Below are 22,200 nucleotides of genomic sequence, written 5' to 3'. Positions count from 1 at the left end.
CAAAGTACTGATTTAAAGGGTCTGAATTCTTATATAAATGTGATATTTCTGTTTTCCTACAAACCTGTTTTTGCTTTGTCATTATGCGGTATTGTGTGAAGATTGAGCGTAAAAAACAAACAATTTAATACATTTTAGAATAAGACTGTTACATAACAAAATGTGGAAAAAGTCAAGGGGTCTGAATACTTTTCGAAGGCACTGTACATAGCCTATCTATCTATAATGGGGGAGGGATCTGTCATTCCATGTCTTTTTCATTGTAAAGAGAACAGTGCCAGTGCCATGGAGGGGACTAGTTAATGAGGAGGGAGGGGCAGAGCGAAAAGAGTGGGATCAAAAAGCTGAGTGAACCCCCCTATTCCACAGATGGTTCAGGCTAAACCCTCTTGTCCCCTTTCTTTTGAGCATGCATGTGCCTCATCCTTAGTGAGCACACAGAGAGGAGAGCCAGTATGGAGGCTGCCAGTTAAGGCCGATATGGAGAACCAGCAGATGGTGATGGGAAAGGTAGTTTAGTCCCATCTGTTTCAAATTAGGCTACCTGAATGAGTCAGCCGGCGTGCCAGCCAGCTTGTCGCTTGCTGTCATAGTCCCATTTGCAACCTGCCGCATGTTTTTACAGGTTAAAATGTGTTTATGCTTGTTAGGCTATGTTCATTTCTGTTGATGAGCAAGTTTCAAGTTATTGTCACATGCACAAGTACAGTGAAATGCCTTTCTTACAAGCTTTTTCCCAACAATGCGGTAATCAATATCAGTAGGACTATGAAGTAGAACAAAAACACGAGAAAGAAAAACACAAGAAGTAAGTAAGCTATATACAGGAACAGTTCCAGGGTCAGTGCCAGTAAGCTATATACAGGAACAGTTCGAGGGTCAGTCCCAGTAAGCTATATACAGGAACAGTTCCAGGGTCAGTGCCAGTAAGCTATATACAGGAACAGTTCCAGGGTCAGTGCCAGTAAGCTACAGTACCAGTCAAAAGTTTGGACACACCTATCATTCCAGGATGTCTTTTATTTTTTATATTTTCTACATTGTAGAATAATAGTGAAGACATCAAAACTATGAAATAACACATATGTACTCATGTAGTAACCAAAAAGTGTAACCAAATAAAAATATATATATTATGTTAGGTCACCACCAAGCCACAGAAAAATACAGCCTTTTTTCCAGCCAGAGATAGGAGTCACAAAAGGCACAAATAGAGAGAAAAAATTAATCACTAACCTTTGATGATCTTCATCAGATGACACTCATAGGACTTCATGTTACACAATACATGTATCTTTTGTTTGATAAAGTTCATATTTATATCAAAAATTCAGTTTACATTGGCGCGTTACGTTCACTAGTTCCAAAAACATCCAGTGATTTTGCATTGCTACATCAATTTTACAGAAATACTCATCATAAATGATGAAAATACAAGTGTTACACATGGAATTATTGATATACCTCTCCTTAATGCAACCGCTGTGTCAGATTTCAAAAAAACTATACGGAAAAAGCAAAGCATGCAATAATCTGAGAACGGCGCTCAGGAAAAAAAAAAAAAGATTTATCCGCCATGTTGGAGTCAACAGAAATCAGAAATAACATTATAAATATTCCCTTACCTTTGATGATCTTCATCAGAATGCACTCCCAGGAATCCTAGTTCCACAATAAATGTTTGATTTGTTCGATAATGTCCATTATTTATGTCCAAGTAGCTACTTTTGTTAGGGCGTTTAGTACACAAATCCAAACGCTCGTGCAGGTCCAGCCGAACGTCGGACGAAAAGTTCAAAAAGTTATATTACACGTCGTAGAAACATTTCAAACTAAGTATAGAATCAATCTTTAGGATGTTTTTATCATAAAACTTCAATAACGTTCCATCTGGAGCATTCCATTGTCTGTAGAAAAGCCATGGAACGCAGGTCACTCTCATGTGAAATGCGTATGACCAGGACATGGCTCTCTGCCACGCAAAGAGCTCTCATCCGGCCCCACATCACAGTAGAAGCCTTATTCAAGTTTCTAAACATGGCTGACATCTAGTGGAAGCACTAGGAAGTGCAACATAACCAATATCCCACTGTGTATTCGATAGGGCTGAGTTCAAAAACTACAAACCTCAGATTTCCCACTTCCTGTTTGGATTTTTTCTCAGGTTTCTGCCTGCCATATGAGTTCTGTTATACTCAGACATCATTCAAACAGTTTTAGAAACTTCAGAGTTTTCTATCCAAATGTACTAATAATATGCATATATTAGCAACTGGGACTGAGGAGCAGGCCGTTTACTCTGGGCACCTTATTCATCCAAGCTACTCAATACTGCCCCTGCAGCCATGAGAAGTTAAAAGTTCATTTGTGGAATTTCTGTCCTTCTTAATGCTTTTGAGTCAATCAGTTGTGTTGTGACAAGGTAGGGGTGGTATACAGAAGATTTCCCTATTTGGCAAATGACCAAGTCCGTATTATGGCAAGAACAGCTCAAATAAGCAAAGAAAAATGACCAGTCCATCATTGCTTTAAGACATGAAGGTCAGTCAATCTGGGAAATGTCAAGAACTTTGAACGTTTCTTCAAGTGCAGTCGCAAAAACCGTCAGGCGCTATGATGAAACTGGCTCTCATGAGGACCGCCACAGGAAAGGAAGACCCAGAGTTACTTCTGCTTCAGAGGACAAGTTCATTAGAGTTTTCAGCCTTGGAAATTGCAGCCCAAATAAATACTTCAGAGTTCAAGTAACAGACACATCTCAACATCAACTGTTCAGAGGAGACTGTGTGAATGAGGGCTTCATGGTCAAATTGCTGCAAATAAACCACTACTAAAGGACACCAATAATAAGAAGAGACTTGCTCTGGCCATGACACACGAGCAATGTACATTAAACCAGTGGAAATCTGTTCTTTGGTCTGATCAGTCCAAATTTTTGGTTCCAACCGCTGTGTCTTTGTGAAACAGATGATCTCCGCATGTGGGGTTCCCACCATGAAGCATGGAGGAGGAGGTGTGATGGTGTGGGGGTGCTTTGCTGGTGACACTGTCAGTGATTTATTTAGAATTCAAAATGTATTTAGAATTCAAGAACACAACTCAAGAACACTTAACCAGCATGGCTACCACAGCATTCTGCAGTGAATGCAGAATTGCACTTAGTGGGGCTATCATTTGTTTTTCAACAGAACAATGACCCAACACACCTGCAGGCTGTGTAAGGGCTATTTGACTAAGAAGGAGAGTAATGAAGTGCGGCATCAGATGACCTAGCCTCCACCCGACCTCAACCGAAATGAGATGGTTTGGTATGAGTTTGACCGCAGAATGAAGGAAAAGAAGCCAACAACTGCTCAGCATATTTGGGAACTCCTTCAAGACTGTTGGAAAAACATTCCAGGTGAAGCCGGTTGAGATAATTCCACAAATGAACTTTTAACAAGGCACACCTGTTAATTGAAATGCATTCCAGGTAACCACCTCTTGAAGCTGGTTGAGAGAATGCCAAGAGTGTGCAAAGCTGTCATCAAGGCAAAGGGTGGCTACTTTCAAGAATCTTAAATATATGACTCGTACTGTATATACAGGATCAGTTCCAGTATCCGTTCCAATACAATATTTGCAATGTGCAGGGATACTGGAGTGATATGTATAGGGGTAAGTTGATTATGCATCAAGATGTATGATAAACAGAGTAGCAGCAGTGTATATGATAATTGTGTGTGAGTGCGTGTGTGTAGAGTCAGTATGAATGTGTGTTCTTGTGTGAGTGCTTGTGTAGAGTCCTGTGAGTGTGCATAGTGTCAGTGAAAAATGTTAAAAGAAGGGTCAAGGAGAGTTCCGGGCCTACCTTCAGCTCCAGTATTGTTCTAAATGGAAGAAAAGACATGAAACAGTTTGACACCTGGAGAGTAAAACCCTCAGTAAAACGAGAGCTATCTCTGATGGTACTGCATGGAGAGGTGTGTGGGTGTTTCTAATAGAGCTGTGTCCTGCAAGTGGAGTAATACGCGTACACGCGCTACCACACACGTCAGCTCTTTAAATTATCAGCCGGATGGCTGCATGATGCTGGTTCATAGTTTACAACATCAAAAAATCGAATTCTGCAATGCTCTAATATGCATTAAGATCTGGGCATCGCTTATCAACAAAGTATTCTCACAATTGCAGTTTGTTTCTTGATGCAGGATGTTCTCCTTTTCAATGAGGATGTTTGTCATGGCCATATGGAACTTTGTTTTAGGTTTTCCATTTTGAATGTTCTTCAAATGTAGGAAGTCAGGTCTGGTCTCTCACATTTTGCTCTGCTGGGCCAAAAAATGAGAATGTGGAAATGAAAACCAAACAACAACCTGACTCTCTCCCAGCAGATGCCTCCCACACTACCTCCTCGGAGATCTCAGTCCTCTGAAAGTGTAAGAGAGCATGTCCTTCATATATCTCCGTTGGTGTTTTTTTGGTCCTGTGGTACTCTTCTCTTTCTGGTGTGTCTTTCCTTTTCTTCTTGGTCCTTCTTATTGATGGAGGTGAATACGATTGTTCTTTTTTGGGAATAAACTTTTTGTGAGACTCTTGTTACTCTAACAATCTAACCTTTTAGTCTGTTGTTCACTGCTTTGTCTGTAAGGCAAGACGCTTACCTAAGTAGGCTCCACTGCTTGACCTTTCATAGTCAACTTATTTTATTGCGCCAATTGTTAGCTACCTCTTCTCATGATGATTTAACCGTGATCACTCTGAACGCTAATTTCCACTCTTTTTTTGCTGGGAAATATACATAGACTGACTGCTCACCAAGTGTCAAACTGACTAAGGTATCCAGTTAAACTCATTTCCAAGGTAGCCCTCTCATGTGGAATTGGGACTAATGCATTTCATTCTCCTCCTTTTAAATGTAAGGTTACGTAATAGAGGCCCAGGCCTGTTCTTTGTGCATTGACCTGAGAAACTGGCAATCACATTTCGTTATTCTGGTCCGATGTGTATAATGTGGGATTACTTCCCATCTCTTCCTTTAGTTCTAGTGGTTGAGAATGGTAGATAGTATTATTAAGTTGTTAACTAGAGTTTATATAAGGCTCAAATCAGACATGCTGACGCAGAGTGGCCCATAGCTAGTCTCTGCACTGCATCGAACCTCTCACCTGGATAGAGACCAGGCTTTTTCATAAACTATAAAGTGCTCTAGGTAGGGAAATTCCATTGCTTTTAGACTTTTAGCCTCTTTTTTTTAATTATTTTTTTACATCTGTGCAAAAGCATTGTTGACATTTACATCAAAACCCTACAATTATTCCTGTGTGAAATGACATCTCTCCTTGAAAATGATCACTGATTGAATTAAGTGTCAGTCATGTGGAACAGCCATCTGTTCCAAACTAAAGGGGCCTCATGTAAAGAATAGAGCCCTTCTCTCATGACGGAGCACATTTGTCCTGCAAGTGGAGACTGAAGTGTTTGGGGGACACTGTGATAGTGGCTGACAGCTCTGTCAGCAGTGTTTGTTGGTCGACTGTCTCTGCCCTGGGTCCACAGAACTAGAATGGGGGATTCTATTTCTCATGTTGGGTCGGCCTGTCTGGTGTGTGACATTTTTAATCTTTCTGCTCTATGGCCTGTTGATACTGCTGCTTCGCTGTTGAATGAGTGTGAGGGAGATGGGTTTGGGACAGGTGTGTGTGTTTCCGGTCTTATGCGGATTCATGGTGAATTATACCTTATCAGAGTACCTGAGCATCATCTATAGTTGGATGATGGATGAGATGGGGGAGGTGTGTTCTGTGTGTGTTAGAGGCATGCTCTTGGGGAATAATCAATAACAAGTCCTCTTGGGTTCGGGTCGATTGCCATATTTCTGTCGTATATTTAGAAAGGAGAAAGAAGGAAACAGAGTTCTCTGAAGTAGGGAAATAATAGCTAGATCTAAGACCCAGTTCTTTTCCTCTAACCAAATGTGTGTTCTTTCCTGTTGAAGTCTGATTCTGTTTGACATCAGGTACTGTAAATGAATTAATGAAAGAATGGCTCGCTGGCTGCTGCTGTAATATCGAGCCTAACTACATTGTTACAATGCTTTGGCTTCAGGCTGCAAAGGCTCGTAAGACAGAAATGTTGAAATTAAATGAATTAGACTTCCCTGCAGTCCCTCTAAAAATGAAGTTGTAACATGATACTCAGATGCGTAGCCATTTTTGATCAATTCTTAATAACATTTCTATGTATTGGTTAGCCCATTCTCTTTTCACAGCCCCCGGTCTCAGACAAGTCTGGTCAGCAAGATTATGCATTATTTAAGGGTTCATTTACAGTTACTGTACTGCAGTGTGGGATTCAATGCATGTGGGTAACTATTGTCCCTTTGGTGAGAGGTGTGGCAGCCATCTTGTCTTTCCCTCTGACACTCTGCTCTGTTCCTCTCCTCAGATTGAGAAGATCATGACGCTGATTGGCGCAGGCATCGATTTCTCCAGAGACCAGCAGTACGCTACCCCAGGTACGGTAAGATGACAGTCCCCTGACCCAAAGCATTTTATGTAACTTAACATGCAGTATTATCATAGCATATGCAATGCATCCACTTACTCTGCTTCGTGAACATATGGTACAGGTTACATTTCCCCTGTCACTTTCATTTAAGAACATATTTCACTGGTCTACTATTGAAACACTCTCTTTCTGGTCAAGACTCCCATGATCCATCTTTCCAAAGTCCAGCTTTATATTATCTTTCCTATAGTCAGTTCTGCTTGTTGTTGGGTATAAAGAGAATCAATACATTTGATAGTTTCTTTCCTCTAGGTCTTCATCTTCCTTTACCATCTTGTGTAATCCATTCCATCCCAGTTAGAATGGTGTGCTCTGTGATTCCAACAATGTGCTATAAGGTAAAACCTTTTCATTACACGCCTGGCTATTTTGGCCAAGATAATTCAACAAGTACATTTTTTTCTCCAGAATGTTCCATTTCACTGCTTTCTGTTTTCTCCAAAGCCATGGCCATTAGTCTTAATAAAGTATGTAATTCAGTTGTCATTGTTGTTCACGCCTTGGCATCCAATTGGTGTGTGTGTCTTTTAGGCATTTAGGGGACCCACCACTTCATGTGCATGTTGTTTGGGCTTTGTAATGGTCCCTGGAGACCAGTCATTTGAGCCATGTGAATAGCTTAAAGCCGGGCATTGTAATGGTCCCTGGAGACCAGTCATTTGAGCCATGTGAATAGCTTAAAGCCGGGCTTTGTAATGGTCCCTGGAGACCAGTCATTTGAGCCATGTGAATAGCTTAAAGCCGGGCTTTGTAATGGTCCCTGGAGACCAGTCATTTGAGCCATGTGAATAGCTTAAAGCCGGGCTTTGTAATGGTCCCTGGAGACCAGTCATTTGAGCCATGTGAATAGTTTAAAGCCGGGCTTTGTAATGGTCCCTGGAGACCAGTCATTTGAGCCATGTGAATAGCTTAAAGCCGGGCTTTGTAATGGTCCCTGGAGACCAGTCATTTGAGCCATGTGAATAGCTTAAAGCCGGGCTTTGTAATGGTCCCTGGAGACCAGTCATTTGAGCCATGTGAATAGCTTAAAGCCGGGCTTTGTAATGGTCCCTGGAGACCAGTCATTTGAGCCATGTGAATAGCTTAAAGCCGGGGAACTGAAAGATACTGTAAATACATGAATCGTGATACCCACACTGACGGCATAGAGGGAAGGGGCATACCTAGTCTGAATGCATTCAACCAAAATTTGTCTTCCGCATTTAAACACCAACCCCTCGGAATCAGAGAGCATGTAGGAAGTGATGAATGGGTTGATGTTAGTGATGACTGAGTCGGGCACACAAATGTACCATCCGGGTGGCAGTTGGCTCTTTGAATAGCACATGAGGGACCTGTTATAATAGTGGGTGACCAGAGATTACATTAGTACCAGTGAAGTACGTGGCCATATTTTGAATGTAGATTAATAGTTGAGTTTATTCAGCCATGGTTAGAAATTACTTTCAACAATTCCCAGTGTGTTCTATGTAACCTAAGTAGAAGGTTTACTGTAAGGACATGAATCCATTGGCTCACACTGTGGCTGTCCTTGGTTTAAGGCTGTCTCAGACTGTTTTCTGACCCAGATTCGTATACCACTTCTGCCAAAATGTCTTCACTGGGGGTCCGACACTGTACCCCCCACTCGCTGGTTTTGCCCTCGTTTCCTTTGTGGCTGCAGGACAATATGGCTAAACTTGGAAGGAACCAAATGTATTTCCGTAAATTAGATTTACTATAGACCCATTTTAACAGATATCTGTGCAGTCACAGAATTATGTGCACTGAATATACCACCTATGTTAGCCTAAAGTACAGTCTGCTACTCTGCTGTAAAGCTGTCCTTTAGCTCTGATGGATAGTCACTCAGGGACCAAGGGACTGTGGGAGTGAACCAGAAGCATGGCCTCCATTCCTGTCAGCCTCCTCCTCCTCTGCTCCTCTCCACAACATGCTGCTTCTTTACAGTCACAGAAGGAAGATGAACCAGCCTTGAACGTTAAGCCCACGGCGATGTTCCAATGAAGAAAGAGAAAAAAGGAAAACCGTTGGCCATCTCGTTATTGCATTCTGGCAGTTTTTCGCTTGTTTGTTGTGGTCTGCATTTGGAGTGAGCTGTTAAAATATTAAGAGGCATGTATTTCAGGGAATGAGCTCATTTTACCTTGCAAACTTGCATTAAGGCAAGAATAAGGCAAGCCCACTGCAGTAAAGCTGTTGCCCAGGACGGCTTCTGCTGCGCTCTGTGGGCTGTTTGGGTTGTTAACCTTCCTCTGTGAGCCTAAATCAACTAAAGCATATTTTCCCCCAGCCACACCCCTTAGCACCATCTCAATGAGTTGACTGTCATGGGATCATGGGACCTGCTGCTAGGAAAGGCTTCTTTGAGGAAGGCTGTCTTTCTGTTGCACACCATGTGAAAAGACTCTGTTCTGTCTTCTGATCGAGTTCAGTGTATTCCTTCTCCACAGTGGTGGTAGATAGCGGCGGAGCTGTGAAGTTCCCCATTGCTGGTCCCTATAGAACCTGTCCCAAGTCCCTGTCCTATTCTTCTCTGCTGGCAGATGGAGAGATATAGAAAGAAAAAAGAAAGGGATGGTGATCAAAAAGATCAGGGACTAACAGAGAACAAGTGAAAGCAGTGAGGGGCAGGCTTCCCTGTAGCTGAAAGGAATGGCAGCAGCTCACACTCACAGACAATGAACAGCAGCCCTGTGGTGTCTCAGAGAAAGAGAGAAGGAGAGAGGGGAGGGAAAGGGAAGGGGAGGGAGTAATGGATGAAGAGCAAGCGAGTTGGAAGTCAGGAGTCAGAGTGAGCGAGAAAGAGAGAGCGAGAGAGAGAGGAATCTCAGGCAGTAGTACAGTGAACAGTCCAGACAATGGAAGGACCCCACCTCGAGCATCTCTAGGATTGTGTGCGGACCATCCGTTTGCCTGAACACCTTGAGCGGAGTATCTGAGTTAAAGCAGAAGGGAGCCTGCCGTTAGACTCGGGCAGTGACAAACAGACCGTGTGCCTGAAGAACTGCGGTCTCAAAGCTTTCATGCCGGCAGCATAGGAGTTTAACCTGGAGACTTGCAGCAGGTCTTAAAAGCCACATGAAGTAGTGGACTCTGGATACTTGCTAGATTTGTTCCTAATCTGAAGTGTAGTGGCTGTGGACAGGACTGAAGTGTGTGTGTGCTGTGAGGACTAACGTGTGTGTGTGTGTGTGTACATGTTCTATGTATTATGATAGGATCAGAACTCTGGGTTCACGCTGACAGGACAGGGTCAGGGGTTGTAGTAGCGTTTCTATAGGTTAACAACGTATTGATTGTAATATAGATTGTTTTGCATTAGATATCTCTGTATTGATGACTTAAATCTACTGTATCTATTACATCATTTCGGCACAGAAATAACTGATTCTCAAGATTGGCCTGAAAGCAGTGAGTGCCTTAATTTTTAAATATTGAAATGATTTGCAGTTAATTTGAAGGATGCTAGACCAACTGAGTGGTGATGGCAGATGGCTGCACAGGGGGACAGATTCTTTTTGCTGGAACGTTTTAATATCCAGCTTTGAGTTAAATGAGTGATGTTGATCCCAAGTCATGCGAGCGTGTGACCATTTACAGCCTAAATCGTTAGGATTAACTCAAAGGTGCATGTTTTGAGTTAGCTTTGATCAGAAGGAGTTACTTCATGTATTAGATTAAATTGTTTACAGGTCCAGAGTGAATGCCCCATCTCAGCACTTACCCACCCCACTCCAGTGTCTTTTGTTTCAGGAGTCACATGTAGATATTCAGTTTATTCTAAGCACAGCTAGTAACCTTGATTGATTCATCATAGCCATCTAAAGCTAATTACTGTCACTCTGTTTTCAATTCTCACGTGCTTCACGGGCGGTCTGTCGTTCCTCTCTGCCACGCTGGGTTTCCTGATTCACACACGTAGTCCAGGTGGGAGACTCCTGCCTGGCATGTGATCTGCTGACCGTGTGGAGAAGTGGCGAGAAACTGGGATGGGCCACGGATGAACTGTCTTAATCGTTCGTCTCCTGCTGCTCCGCGCGAGTTCTAAAGAACTTTTCACTGGGAGAGAAACCCCCCAACTGCTGTGATACGCTTCTCTCTCGTTTCAGAGATCCTCTCCCTCATTAACAACTGGAGCAAATCAGCGGGAGGAGGGATCAGCAAGCTTGCAACTTTAGACAGAATATCCTCTTTCTCTTTTCAAGGGAACCCATCTTGTGTAAATAGAATGTAGTATATGGACCATTTTTGTCTAAGCAGGAAAATGTTACATGTGTGGCTGTTCTCGACCCTGTTGAATGTATTTCTGTTTTTGAGTGCTTTTGAGCTGGTAACCAGAGCAGAGTGGACACAGCATTCTAGCTGTTAACTAGGAGAGGGGACCAGAAGCCCCTCGCCCCCTGAGACCCAGTGGTCTTTAACTCGATCCCAGGTGAAAGTGGTTTGGCCCCCGCTGTTGTGCGGGAGCCACCGCCTGCCCACTGTGGTGCCACCGTCACGCTGTCTCCCCTGCCCACTGTGGTGCCACCGTCACGCTGTCTCCCCTGCCCTCGTGGTGCTGGTGCGCTCGGTTCTGCTGGCCCAGGATGATGTGGCAGTGCCATGTGTCGTCGTCGGAGTGCCGCTGCTACCGCCTCAAAGGCTTCTCCCTGCTCAAGCGCTTCCCTCTGTCTGCAGGTGGGGCGGCTGGGCGGCTGCTGGATCAGCCCGTGGGGGACTGGCTGGAACACGTGGGGCTGCCGCAGTACGAGAGCAAGCTGCTGCTCAACGGCTTCGACGACCTGCACTACATGGTGAGTCAATCTCACACACACACACACACCCCTCCTTCCTCTCTCGCTGTCTCTCTCTCTCGCTCTCTCCTTATCCTCTTAAATTGTACCTACCTCTCACTCCTTTGTGGGCTAATCTGGGGCTGTCTCACCCCCGTCTTCCTATCTCACTGCCTCTTTCTCTCATCTTCTGGAACTCTGTCTATTCTTTTGTTCTGCCTGCCTACCTCCTTTCAAAGTCAGTCTCCTCTTCTTCCTTCAGTTGGTATTAATCAAGTATCGATGCAGCCATCCATTAGCCTTAGCAGATCCCATTAGCTTTCCCTGTAAATTCCAATTTACTGAAACCCCCCCTGAGATCCCTGCCTCCCCCTTTCATTCAATCACATGTTCCTGATTCTCCTCTGTGCAATAAGACCCAGGTCCTCAAGGGGTCCTGTCCTTCCTTGTGTGATGTCTTTGTCAGAGATCTCATTCACGCCAGGAACATTTTGAAGAATTGCCGTTTCACACAGGTTAAAGCCTATGTTGCGTAATTGATTGCATGATTGTGTTTCATGATTTAAGCTTCATCTTGAAAATAATTGAAAAGGGTGTTTATGTATGTAATGTCACCAAATATTCCATGCAATTTTCCTCATTGGATAATTGAATACAGTTAATCAAATTCCCTGCTCAAATTACATGTGTGGTACAGTGTTGAGACATGCATCATCTCATTGGAAAGGTCACCTTTTAGCATTGCCCTTCTGACAGGACTGGAGCAGTTGGTTGGTTTGATGCTTGGAGGTTGATTTATTGGGTCCCCTCCTCTGTGGCTGTCTGATTAGATGATGTTCTCATGGTTGGTGACATTGGCATCGAATCCCCTTAGTGTGATGTTCCTGTTTACTAAATTACTCTGTAAACGAAATTAACGAAAGCATTTAAAGATGAAAATACCAGTGAACCCCCTAGGCTCCCTCTCTCTCTCTCTCTCACACACACTATTTCTAACACACACACAAACTACCAGAGGGTGTATTACTGAAACATTACCAGTAAACTACCAGAGGGTGTATTACTGGAAACATTACCAGTAAACTACCAGAGGGTGTATTACTGGAAACATTACCAGTAAACTACCAGCGGGTGTATTACTGGAAACATTACCAGTAAACTACCAGAGGGTGTATTACTGGAAACATTACCAGTAAACTACCAGAGGGTGTATTACTGAAACATTACCAGTAAACTACCAGAGGGTGTATTACTGGAAACATTACCAGTAAACTACCAGAGGGTGTATTACGGAAACATTACCAGTAAACTACCAGAGGGTGTATTACTGGAAACATTACCAGTAAACTACCAGCGGGTGTATTACTGGAAACTTTACCAGTAAACTACCAGGATCTTGATATCTTTCAAGGATTTTATGTAAACTTTCACAAGACATCAAGTGGCCCTTTTGGGTATTTGAGATTATCACAGGTGTCTGTATTTATCTCTAGCCCACTGTGTGGCCTTATCACAAGTAAAATATTTGAAATAATTCAATAACATGATTTTAAGGATAACATATATTGACAAAGCGGTTAGACGTTATCCTAAATATAAACCATCAACTCAGTGAATACCATTATTTTTTATACACACTTTATTTATTTCACTATGTCAATATATATTTGTTGTCAATGTTTTGGCATCCAACTGGGGGTAGTTGCGAAATAAGTCAATAGTTGGAAGAGTTGCAGAGTTAATAGAAAATAATGCCATTGTTAAGATACTTTTTTCATTAATTAGGCTATATTCTATTGAACCATATGGTTTATCTACTAGAAACTCATGGACAATATGGACACAAATATAATAAATTAATACTATAAATTAATTTAAAAAAAAATTAAGTTATTAAATTATAAATGACCAAAGTTATGATAGATTGCCATAGAATTTCTGTTAATTACCAAAATTACAAAACATTTCTGTAACTTTGGGAAATTATCGGTAGCTTTGCAACCCGAGTCAGGGTTGAGCGAGGGGGACAAGGAAAGGCTTAACACTCAAGAGGTATCTAGGCTCTGTGCCAAACGGAAAGCTGCACAGTACACACAAAACCTATTCAGCCTGTTCACAAGCCCAACACAACCTGTGTTATCACGCAGCTAACAGCAGTTATGTGTTTGATGCCATTATTACTGTTGGGAGCCCCATTGTGCCTAACTCTCACCTTACAGCTGCTCAGCCAACACTTCCACAGTCTCACATTCTTTCACTCACAATCAGTTGACTGCCTGAGTACCAGCTGCTGCCTCACCATAATTGAACTGTATGTCAATAACTGGTGGGTTGGTGTTATTGTAGTGTTGCCAGGCTGACAAGGGTTATCCAGCCCCTGGTGTGCTGTGTTGTTGTTTTCCAGCCATGATGGTTTTTAGCAGCTTCAGTAATGATTGATGGAGGAGAGGATGGAGGTCCCTGCTGGCCAGGCAGAAGAGTAGGCCGTTGGGCCGGGAGCTGTAAATTAAAGAGCCATGTTGTGTCAGAATGAAGATGTCCCTCCTCACCTAGGCTTAACTCTCTATCCTACACACACACACCTTCCCTGAAACATTCACCTCTCAAGAGAGTTAGTGTCTCTGTTCTTCTGTCTGTGTGGGCTTGTGAGAGAATATTTAGAGGCTACTTCCCCCCTTAAAATATCTACAGTGACAGTCACAGGTGCTGAATGTGTCCTTCCCCACAAATGATGCATTATTTGAACACTCAGAGCGTTGGTAAAGGGATGCAGTAGCAGCACTTTCTGTTTCCCCAGGTCTTTCCTCTCTTCTCCAGACAGTGAAGGTCATTGGGAAATGTGATTTTTTTGCTGTGATTACAGTCAATTCCGTTAGCGGGCGGTCATCAATTGTAGCCTACCGAGTGGGTCTCTGTGAACAGAGAGAACAGACTGCCTTCCCTTGTTCTCTCTCCTTTTATTCCCTGGTTGTTTGTATCCTCCCTCAGTGGTTTAGATGTACCCTTGTACAACAGACACTAACTAGACTTTGTGTTTAATTAACGCCAATCTGATGTATTATCCAGCTCTGCGGTGTACTTTGGTTAAAAGTCAGCCTTGGCTTCAACACAACCTTGGAGACAGCAGCCTGACCAGGAGCAGCTTGGCCTGGGTTTATGGTCCTGACCTGCCCCTGGCTTTGTCTATACTGCCACTTTGGTTTAATGGCTGAATGGACCAGCTGTGTCAGAGTGGATACGCTACATGAAAATGCACCTGCTATGATTATCTTTAATGAACTACTACATCATGAGAGCATACTCTGCATATGCCAGTGAATTGCAGATCATTCTCCAGTGGGATTTTAAAGGGCTGAGTTGTTTACATTTTCTCTCACCTCCTGATTGGTTTATTTCTCTGGGTTTCTGCATGGCTCTGATCTTCTTCTTCCTTCATTCTCTCCCTCCTCCTTCCCTCAATCCTCTCCAAAGAATGGCACTGCCAATTTCCTACCTTTTTGATTAGGCTCAGATACCACCTGCTTTGCCCAATTCTGTAGGAGGGATTTGGATAAAAGCAGTAACTTTTTTTGTAGCATTTCTTCTTGTCAGATATTTCAGTAAATGGTGACCTTTTAAGAGTTCTCAATTTGTGCCTGGAAATAACTTTCCTCGTGTTACCCCCCCCCCCCCCCTTAACCACCCGCAGGAATCTGTACCATCTTTCAAATGGCAGCACTGGGCCTACAACAAGTGCCATGGATGCTAAGCACCAGTGACTCTACATCCCTCCCTATGCACTATGAATATCTGATGTGCACAAATCATCAGTGAGGCATGGAGAGAGTGTGTGTATGCCCAAGATCTTCTTAGTGTCTCTGTATCGGTTGAACCTTGTGTGTATATATATCTGCTCGTGCCAACAGTACTGGGCCTATATCTATTGCCAAATTTGGAAGGAAGATGATGGTCCTTGCCAAAAGTAATTAAAACTGTACTTACCAGACAGATGAACCCCTTTATACTAATCTCCTTGTCCATTACCAGTAGGTTTTGAAAGCTGCATAAGCTCCTCATATACCCTTCTCATTAATAAACCTTCACAGCACTGAGTCACTCTGCCACATGTCTGTCAATGGGGTACAAAAACAGACTCCACACACATGTTTTGTGTGTGTGTGTGATTTAAGACCTCTATTCCAGCTATCTGACAACTCACAGCTTTTAGGTTCAGCTGCTCAAAGAGTCTGCTGTCAGAAAATAATTAAAATACATTTTTATCAGTTCCCTCCCATCTTCAATTCCTATTGACTGCACAAAAATGCATGTGAAATTAAATGATGGCTATCTGAGAACAACCCATCTGAAGATTTTACCCCTGGTTTTGGGGGAGTCAGTGTTGTGTCTTAATGTATGTTGTACAGAGCGGCCTTGAAGTTTCCTAATTAAACTCAATTTATTCCAGCAGTCTGAGTACTGTGATGTCTCCTTGGCCCTCAAGCTGCTCCCAGCACCAGATCAATACGATAACAGTGATTGTGTGGTCGGATACGAGTGAAGGAAAGCCCTTTAAAAAGATTACGAGATGCGTTTCTATATCAGATCATGACTCCGTATTCCTGCTTCCTCAAACAGGAAGAACCCGTGACTCGCTTCTGTTGAGAATTGATCATCAGAATCAGATTATGCTTTGCTAGCGCTGATTGGAATATGTTCCGAGACTCTGCCGATAACATCAACAAGCTAACCACCTCCGTCACTGGCATCATAAGGAAATGCATTTGCGACGTTGTCCCTACAGTGAATGTTCGCTGCTTTCCCAATCAAAAACTCTGGATTAAAACAGATTGGCGTTAAACTAAAGGACAGGGCTACCACACATGGGGCCATCGCAGACCACCCTGAGGCTACGGCTGGGGACCGGAACAAGTACAAGAAGTCCCACTATGACCTCCGCAGAGTCATCAAATGAGCAAAACGGCAATATAGGAAAAAATTGGAATCCTATTACACAGGCTCTGACGCCCAACGCATGTGGCAGGGTCTACTGTCCATTAAGGATTACAAAGGAAGACCCAGTCGTGATCTACCAAACGAACTCAACACATTTGATGCACGCTTCGACAATTAGAGCACAATACCGTCCGTGAGGGCCACCACCGATCCAGGTGATCTCGCTCTCTTAGGCCGACTTGAGTAAGGTCTTTCATCAGGTCAACACTCGCAAGGCCGCGGGGCTGGATGGTATTCCAGGGCACATTCTCAGAGCATGCGCAGATCAGCTGGCAGGCATATTCAGTCATTTTCAACCTTTCCTTGTCCCCGTCTGTAATCGCCACAGTTGACCACCATCATCCCTGTTCCTAAGAACTCGAAGGCTTTCATGCCACAATGACTCCCGCCCTGGAGCACACACATCTGTAATCAGGAAGTGTTATGAGAGGCTGGTTATGGCACACACTAACTCCACCATCATACCAGACACCCGAGACCCACTCCAATTTGCATACCGCCCCAACAGATCCATATATGACGCAATCTCAATTGCGCTTCACACTGCCTTCACCCACCTAGATAAGATACTGTACCTATGTGAAAATGCTGTTCATTGACTACAGCTCAGTGTTCAGCACCATTGTCCCCTCCAAGCTCATCACCAAGCTCAAGACCCTGGGACTGAACACCTCCCTCTGCAACTGGATCTTGGACTTCCTGACGAGCTGACCCTACGTAGTTAGGGTAGGCAACATCACCTCCGCCATGCTGACCCTCAACACGGGCGCCCCACAGGCGTGTGTGCCTAGTCCCCTCCTGTACTCCCTGTTGACCCACGACTGCGTGGCTACGCACAACTCCAACACTATAATCAAGTTTGCTGATGACATGACAGTGGTAGGCCTGATCATCGGCAATGATGAGACAGCCTACAGGGAGGAGGTCCAACAACCTCTCCCTCAACATCAGTAAGACCACGGATCTGATCGTGGAGAAGGCAAGACAGCACCTCTTCCCCCTCAGGAGGTTGAAATAGTTTGGCACAAGCCCTCAAATTTTCCAAAAGTTCTACAGCTGCGCCATTGAGAGCATCTTGACTGGCTGCATCACTGCTTGGTATGGCAATAGCACCGCCCTCAATCGCATGGAGCTACAAAGGGTGGTGCGGACAGCCGAGTACATCACTGGGGCCAAGCTCCCTGCCGTCCAGGATATCAATATCAGGCGGTGTGAAAGGAAGGCCCAGTAAATTGTTAAAGCCACCCAAGCCATAGACTGTTCTCTCTGCTGCCACACGGAAAGCGGTACCGGTACATCAAGTCTGACACCAACGGGCTCCTTAACCGTTTCTATCCCCAAGCCATAAGACTGCTAAATAGCTAACAGAATGTCTACACAGACTATCTGAGTTGACCCTTGTATTTATTTTGATCTTTGCACGGCCTCTAGGCACACTCACAGGACTCTGCACACTGACACTCCAACACACACATAACATACATACACATTTATACTGACTCTACGCACACACACTCACGTACAATCTCCATGTATCTGCTGCTACTCTGTTTACCTTATATCCTGTTGCGTAGTCACCTTACCCCGATACATATCTAGCTCTATCACTCCAGGATCCCTGCACATTGTAAATATGGTATTGGAACTGACCCTGTTTACAGCTTCTTACTTTCTCATGTTCCTTTTCTTTTTCATTTCTCTTGTGTTTCTACCTTGGTATTTTTTTAGTGCTACATTGATATTGATTACTGCATTGTTGGGTTTGGAGCTGGCAAGAAAGGCATTTCACTGTACTTGTACACATGGCATTAAAACGTGAAACTTGAATCTATATTGACCCAGAGAGAGAACGAGTGGAAGAAGCAAAGCAAGCATCCATCTGTACTCTGCATGCTGTCAACTGGACTGGTAATGCCTGTCGCAAGAAACGGACACCTCTTCCTTGTACATAAAGGACTACTCTAACTTCAAAAGCATCCTACTAGTGGCAGGCGGTACTGTGATAGAAACGAGACTGAGTTAGCGTTCTCTTATCTTCGTTGAGGCTCCCGCTCTGTTGGTGAGACTTCACAGCAGTAGAGTGTGTGTTCATCAAGGCAGCCAGGGAAAATGTATTTCCTTGAAGTCTCTGAGATCAGCAGAGAAGTCGCAGGCAGGTGCACTGTACCGGTAATGATTGCCCAGGGACCTGCTCGGCTTGTAATCAAACATCACAATGATGCCAATGAGCAATATCAGAGGAGAGGAGCAGCCTGTCCTTCCTCTGTTAATACGCCAGCCTGTGTGATCCTCACAGTCCAGTCTCTCTCTTCTGTTTGGTTTGGCACAAAGTAGTCACGTAATGAACACACCACAGCCTCTAATGGGAATAATATTTCCATGACCTATTCTTCGGAGGCGGGTTATAGTGAGAATAAATGACAGAGGACAGACTAACTGACGCACCCGGTAAACTCGGGGATAGCGGAGGAAGGGCCTAATTGATTTTTACATTGTTGTGTGCGTTGAGCTATTTAAAAAGGATTAGCATTAAGTTGGAAGGGAATTTCTTGATTGAGGTCCATTTGTCAAAACATTTTCACAATCTACACACACAACCCCTCGAGCCCACCACTCACTCTTTTCTTCGGTTGGCAGAACATAGCCTGGCTGATGGATCATACCCACCTAACTGCCTCAGTCCCCCAGACTCATGGCACAAGACTGTCTGGAGCAGTCGTATTCCAGACTGAGCATGTCCCCTTCAGTCCGTGGTGCTGTAGTCAGCTCTATGTAATGTATTCTCACTATATTCTGCAACGCCTGTTCTGGAAGAGGTCTGATTCTCCCAGAGTTCCCAGTCGTCGGAGTCTGATTAAGACTGTTTATCACACGTTCTCTTGCTGTTTGTGGCCTTGGTGGGTTGACCGATGAACGCTTGTACAGCAGGGACAGGTTGGGGTGAATGTTGCATTTTGTCTCCATATCAGGCAGTTGGAGAATTTCCTCCGCTCAATTGCCTTTCATCAGAAATTCGATAATCCATTTAAAGTTTATTTTGACATTGAGGCAAGGGCCCTTCTCTAGTCTCTGTGGTAACTGGTGTAGATGTGGGGGGGGTTCTCAGAAGGCGTTTAGTATGAGTGTCAGGATCAGAGAGATGCAGTCAGCCAGAGATGAGGGATCTATGTGTGTCTGTGTTGGTCCTGGAAATCACTCTGTCGACATGGACGGCAGCCTCTGACGCCATTAGTGAAGGACACTAACACTGCAAACACACTAAATCTTCCAAACATAGTCTGCAATAGAAAACAACCTTATGAATGTATTATGAATGCTATTACACTGTTGAATAACTCCCCTTTACGCCTTGGTTCCTCATATGATGGCCTGATTTGAAAATAAGCTGATTTGTATAATTTCCATTGCCTTGCACCATGTTGCCTCGTACCGCTCACTGACTCCCCAGCCCAGCAATAGAAATGTATCAGTATGTGTTCCATAGTGGTCTTTTGTTATACCTGTTGCGTAACGTAATTGAATCCTGGTGCTGACGGATAGATGGGGCTGATGTGAATGGTAGCTACCCCTCCTTTAGTATTTCATACACAGAAAGAGCCATTGATCGGCTTTAGTCTCGTCTGCACCAGCAGCAGTAGTGTACCGTCTGTGCTCCAAACTCTAAACACGCCAAGGAAATGTGGGCAGCTGTACTCTGGCTTCATTCCCCTCATCATTGTATTGTTCAGCTCTAAATCATCAGCTGGAGAGATGACTGAAGTGATTAGATAAGGTGTGAGTGTAGAAGTCCCCAGAGCTGTCATTCCACTATGAGTTATTAGAGGAATAAAGGTGACACAATGAGCCGTTGTCTAAACGTTTTACTGTATTTCCTCTTCTCATCTCTCTCTCTGTATCATTCTCTGTATCTCTCTCTCTGTATCTTTCTCTGTATCTCTCTCTCTCTGTATCTTTCTCTGTATCTCTCTCTCTGTATCTCTCTCTCTCTGTATCTTTCTCTATCTCTCTCTCTCTGTATCTTTCTCTGTATCTCTCTCTCTCTGTATCTTTCTCTGTATCTCTCTGTCTCTGTATCTTTCTCTGTATCTCTCTCTCTCTGTATCTTTCTCTCTATCTTTCTCTGTATCTCTCTCTCTCTGTATCTTTCTCTGTATCTCTCTCTCTCTGTATCTTTCTCTCTGTATCTCTCTCTCTGTATCTTTCTCTCTGCATCTTTCTCTGTATCTCTCTCTCTGTATCTCTCTCTCTCTCTGTATCTTTCTCTGTATCTCTCTCTCTCTCTCTGTATCTTTCTCTGTATCTCTCTCTCTCTCTCTCTGTATCTTTCTCTGTATCTCTCTCTCTCTCTGTATCTTTCTCTGTATCTCTCTCTCTCTCTCTGTATCTTTCTCTGTATCTCTCTCTCTCTCTGTATCTTTCTCTGTATCTCTCTCTCTCTCTGTATCTTTCTCTGTATCTCTCTCTCTCTCTGTATCTTTCTCTGTATCTCTCTCTCTCTCTCTGTATCTTTCTCTGTATCTCTCTCTCTCTGTATCTTTCTCTGTATCTCTCTCTCTCTGTATGTATCTCTCTCTCTCTCTGTATCTTTCTCTGTATCTCTCTCTCTCTCTCTGTATCTTTCTCTGTATCTCTCTCTCTCTCTCTGTATCTTTCTCTGTATCTCTCTCTCTCTCTCTGTATCTTTCTCTGTATCTCTCTCTCTCTCTCTCTGTATCTTTCTCTGTATCTCTCTCTCTCTCTCTCTGTATCTTTCTCTGTATCTCTCTCTCTCTCTGTATCTTTCTCTGTATCTCTCTCTCTCTCTCTCTGTATCTTTCTCTGTATCTCTCTCTCTCTCTCTCTGTATCTTTCTCTGTATCTCTCTCTCTCTCTCTCTGTATCTTTCTCTGTATCTCTCTCTCTCTCTCTGTATCTTTCTCTGTATCTCTCTCTCTCTCTCTGTATCTTTCTCTGTATCTCTCTCTCTCTCTGTATCTTTCTCTGTATCTCTCTCTCTCTCTGTATCTTTCTCTGTATCTCTCTCTCTCTCTCTGTATCTTTCTCTGTATCTCTCTCTCTCTCTCTGTATCTTTCTCTGTATCTCTCTCTCTGTATCTTTCTCTGTATCTCTCTCTCTCTCTCTGTATCTTTCTCTGTATCTCTCTCTCTCTCTCTGTATCTTTCTCTGTATCTCTCTCTCTCTCTGTATCTTTCTCTGTATCTCTCTCTCTCTCTCTGTATCTTTCTCTGTATCTCTCTCTCTCTCTCTGTATCTTTCTCTGTATCTCTCTCTCTCTCTCTGTATCTTTCTCTGTATCTCTCTCTCTCTCTCTCTGTATCTTTCTCTGTATCTCTCTCTCTCTCTCTGTATCTTTCTCTGTATCTCTCTCTCTCTCTCTGTATCTTTCTCTGTATCTCTCTCTCTCTCTGTATCTTTCTCTGTATCTCTCTCTCTCTCTGTATCTTTCTCTGTATCTCTCTCTCTCTTTCTCTGTATCTCTCTCTGTATCTCTCTCTCTCTTTCTCTGTATCTCTCTCTGTATCTCTCTCTCTTTCTCTCTCTCTATCTTTCTCTCTCTTTCTCTATATATCTCTCTCTCTCTCTCTGTATCTTTCTCTGTATCTCTCTCTCTCTGTATCTTTCTCTGTATCTCTCTCTCTCTTTCTCTGTATCTCTCTCTGTATCTCTCTCTCTTTCTCTGTATCTCAATTAAATTAAATTCAAGGGCTTTATTGGCATGGGAAACATGTGTTAACATTGCCAAAGAAAGTGAGGTAGATAATATATAAAGTGAATATATAAGGTGAAATAAACAATAAAAATTAACAGTAAACATCACACATACAGAAGTTTCAAAACAATAAAGACATTGAAAAATGTCATATTATATATGTACAAAATGGT

The 22,200-nt window shown here is 43.4% G+C and overlaps 1 protein-coding gene across 10 annotated transcripts in view; it reads left to right on the top strand.

Annotated features, from left to right (window-relative positions):
• The window catches only part of LOC109908109 (ankyrin repeat and SAM domain-containing protein 1A), a 116,858-nt gene that overhangs the window by 74,597 nt on the left and 20,061 nt on the right, over positions 1-22,200 (top strand). For 6 of the 10 annotated variants that reach the window (XM_031794364.1, XM_020506584.2, XM_020506583.2 and 3 more), the window contains 3 exons: positions 4,374-4,418; positions 6,427-6,496; positions 11,230-11,345. In XM_031794364.1, coding sequence (XP_031650224.1) covers positions 4,374-4,418; positions 6,427-6,496; positions 11,230-11,345 — 231 coding nt within the window. The remainder of the gene's footprint in view (positions 1-4,373; positions 4,419-6,426; positions 6,497-11,229; positions 11,346-22,200) is intronic. The other 4 variants (XM_031794366.1, XM_031794365.1, XM_020506585.2 and 1 more) reach the window with 1 other exon arrangement.

This window comes from Oncorhynchus kisutch, linkage group LG17 (assembly GCF_002021735.2).
Source record: "Oncorhynchus kisutch isolate 150728-3 linkage group LG17, Okis_V2, whole genome shotgun sequence".
NCBI lineage: Eukaryota > Metazoa > Chordata > Actinopteri > Salmoniformes > Salmonidae > Oncorhynchus > Oncorhynchus kisutch.
This window is presented reverse-complemented; position numbering and strand designations above follow the sequence as displayed.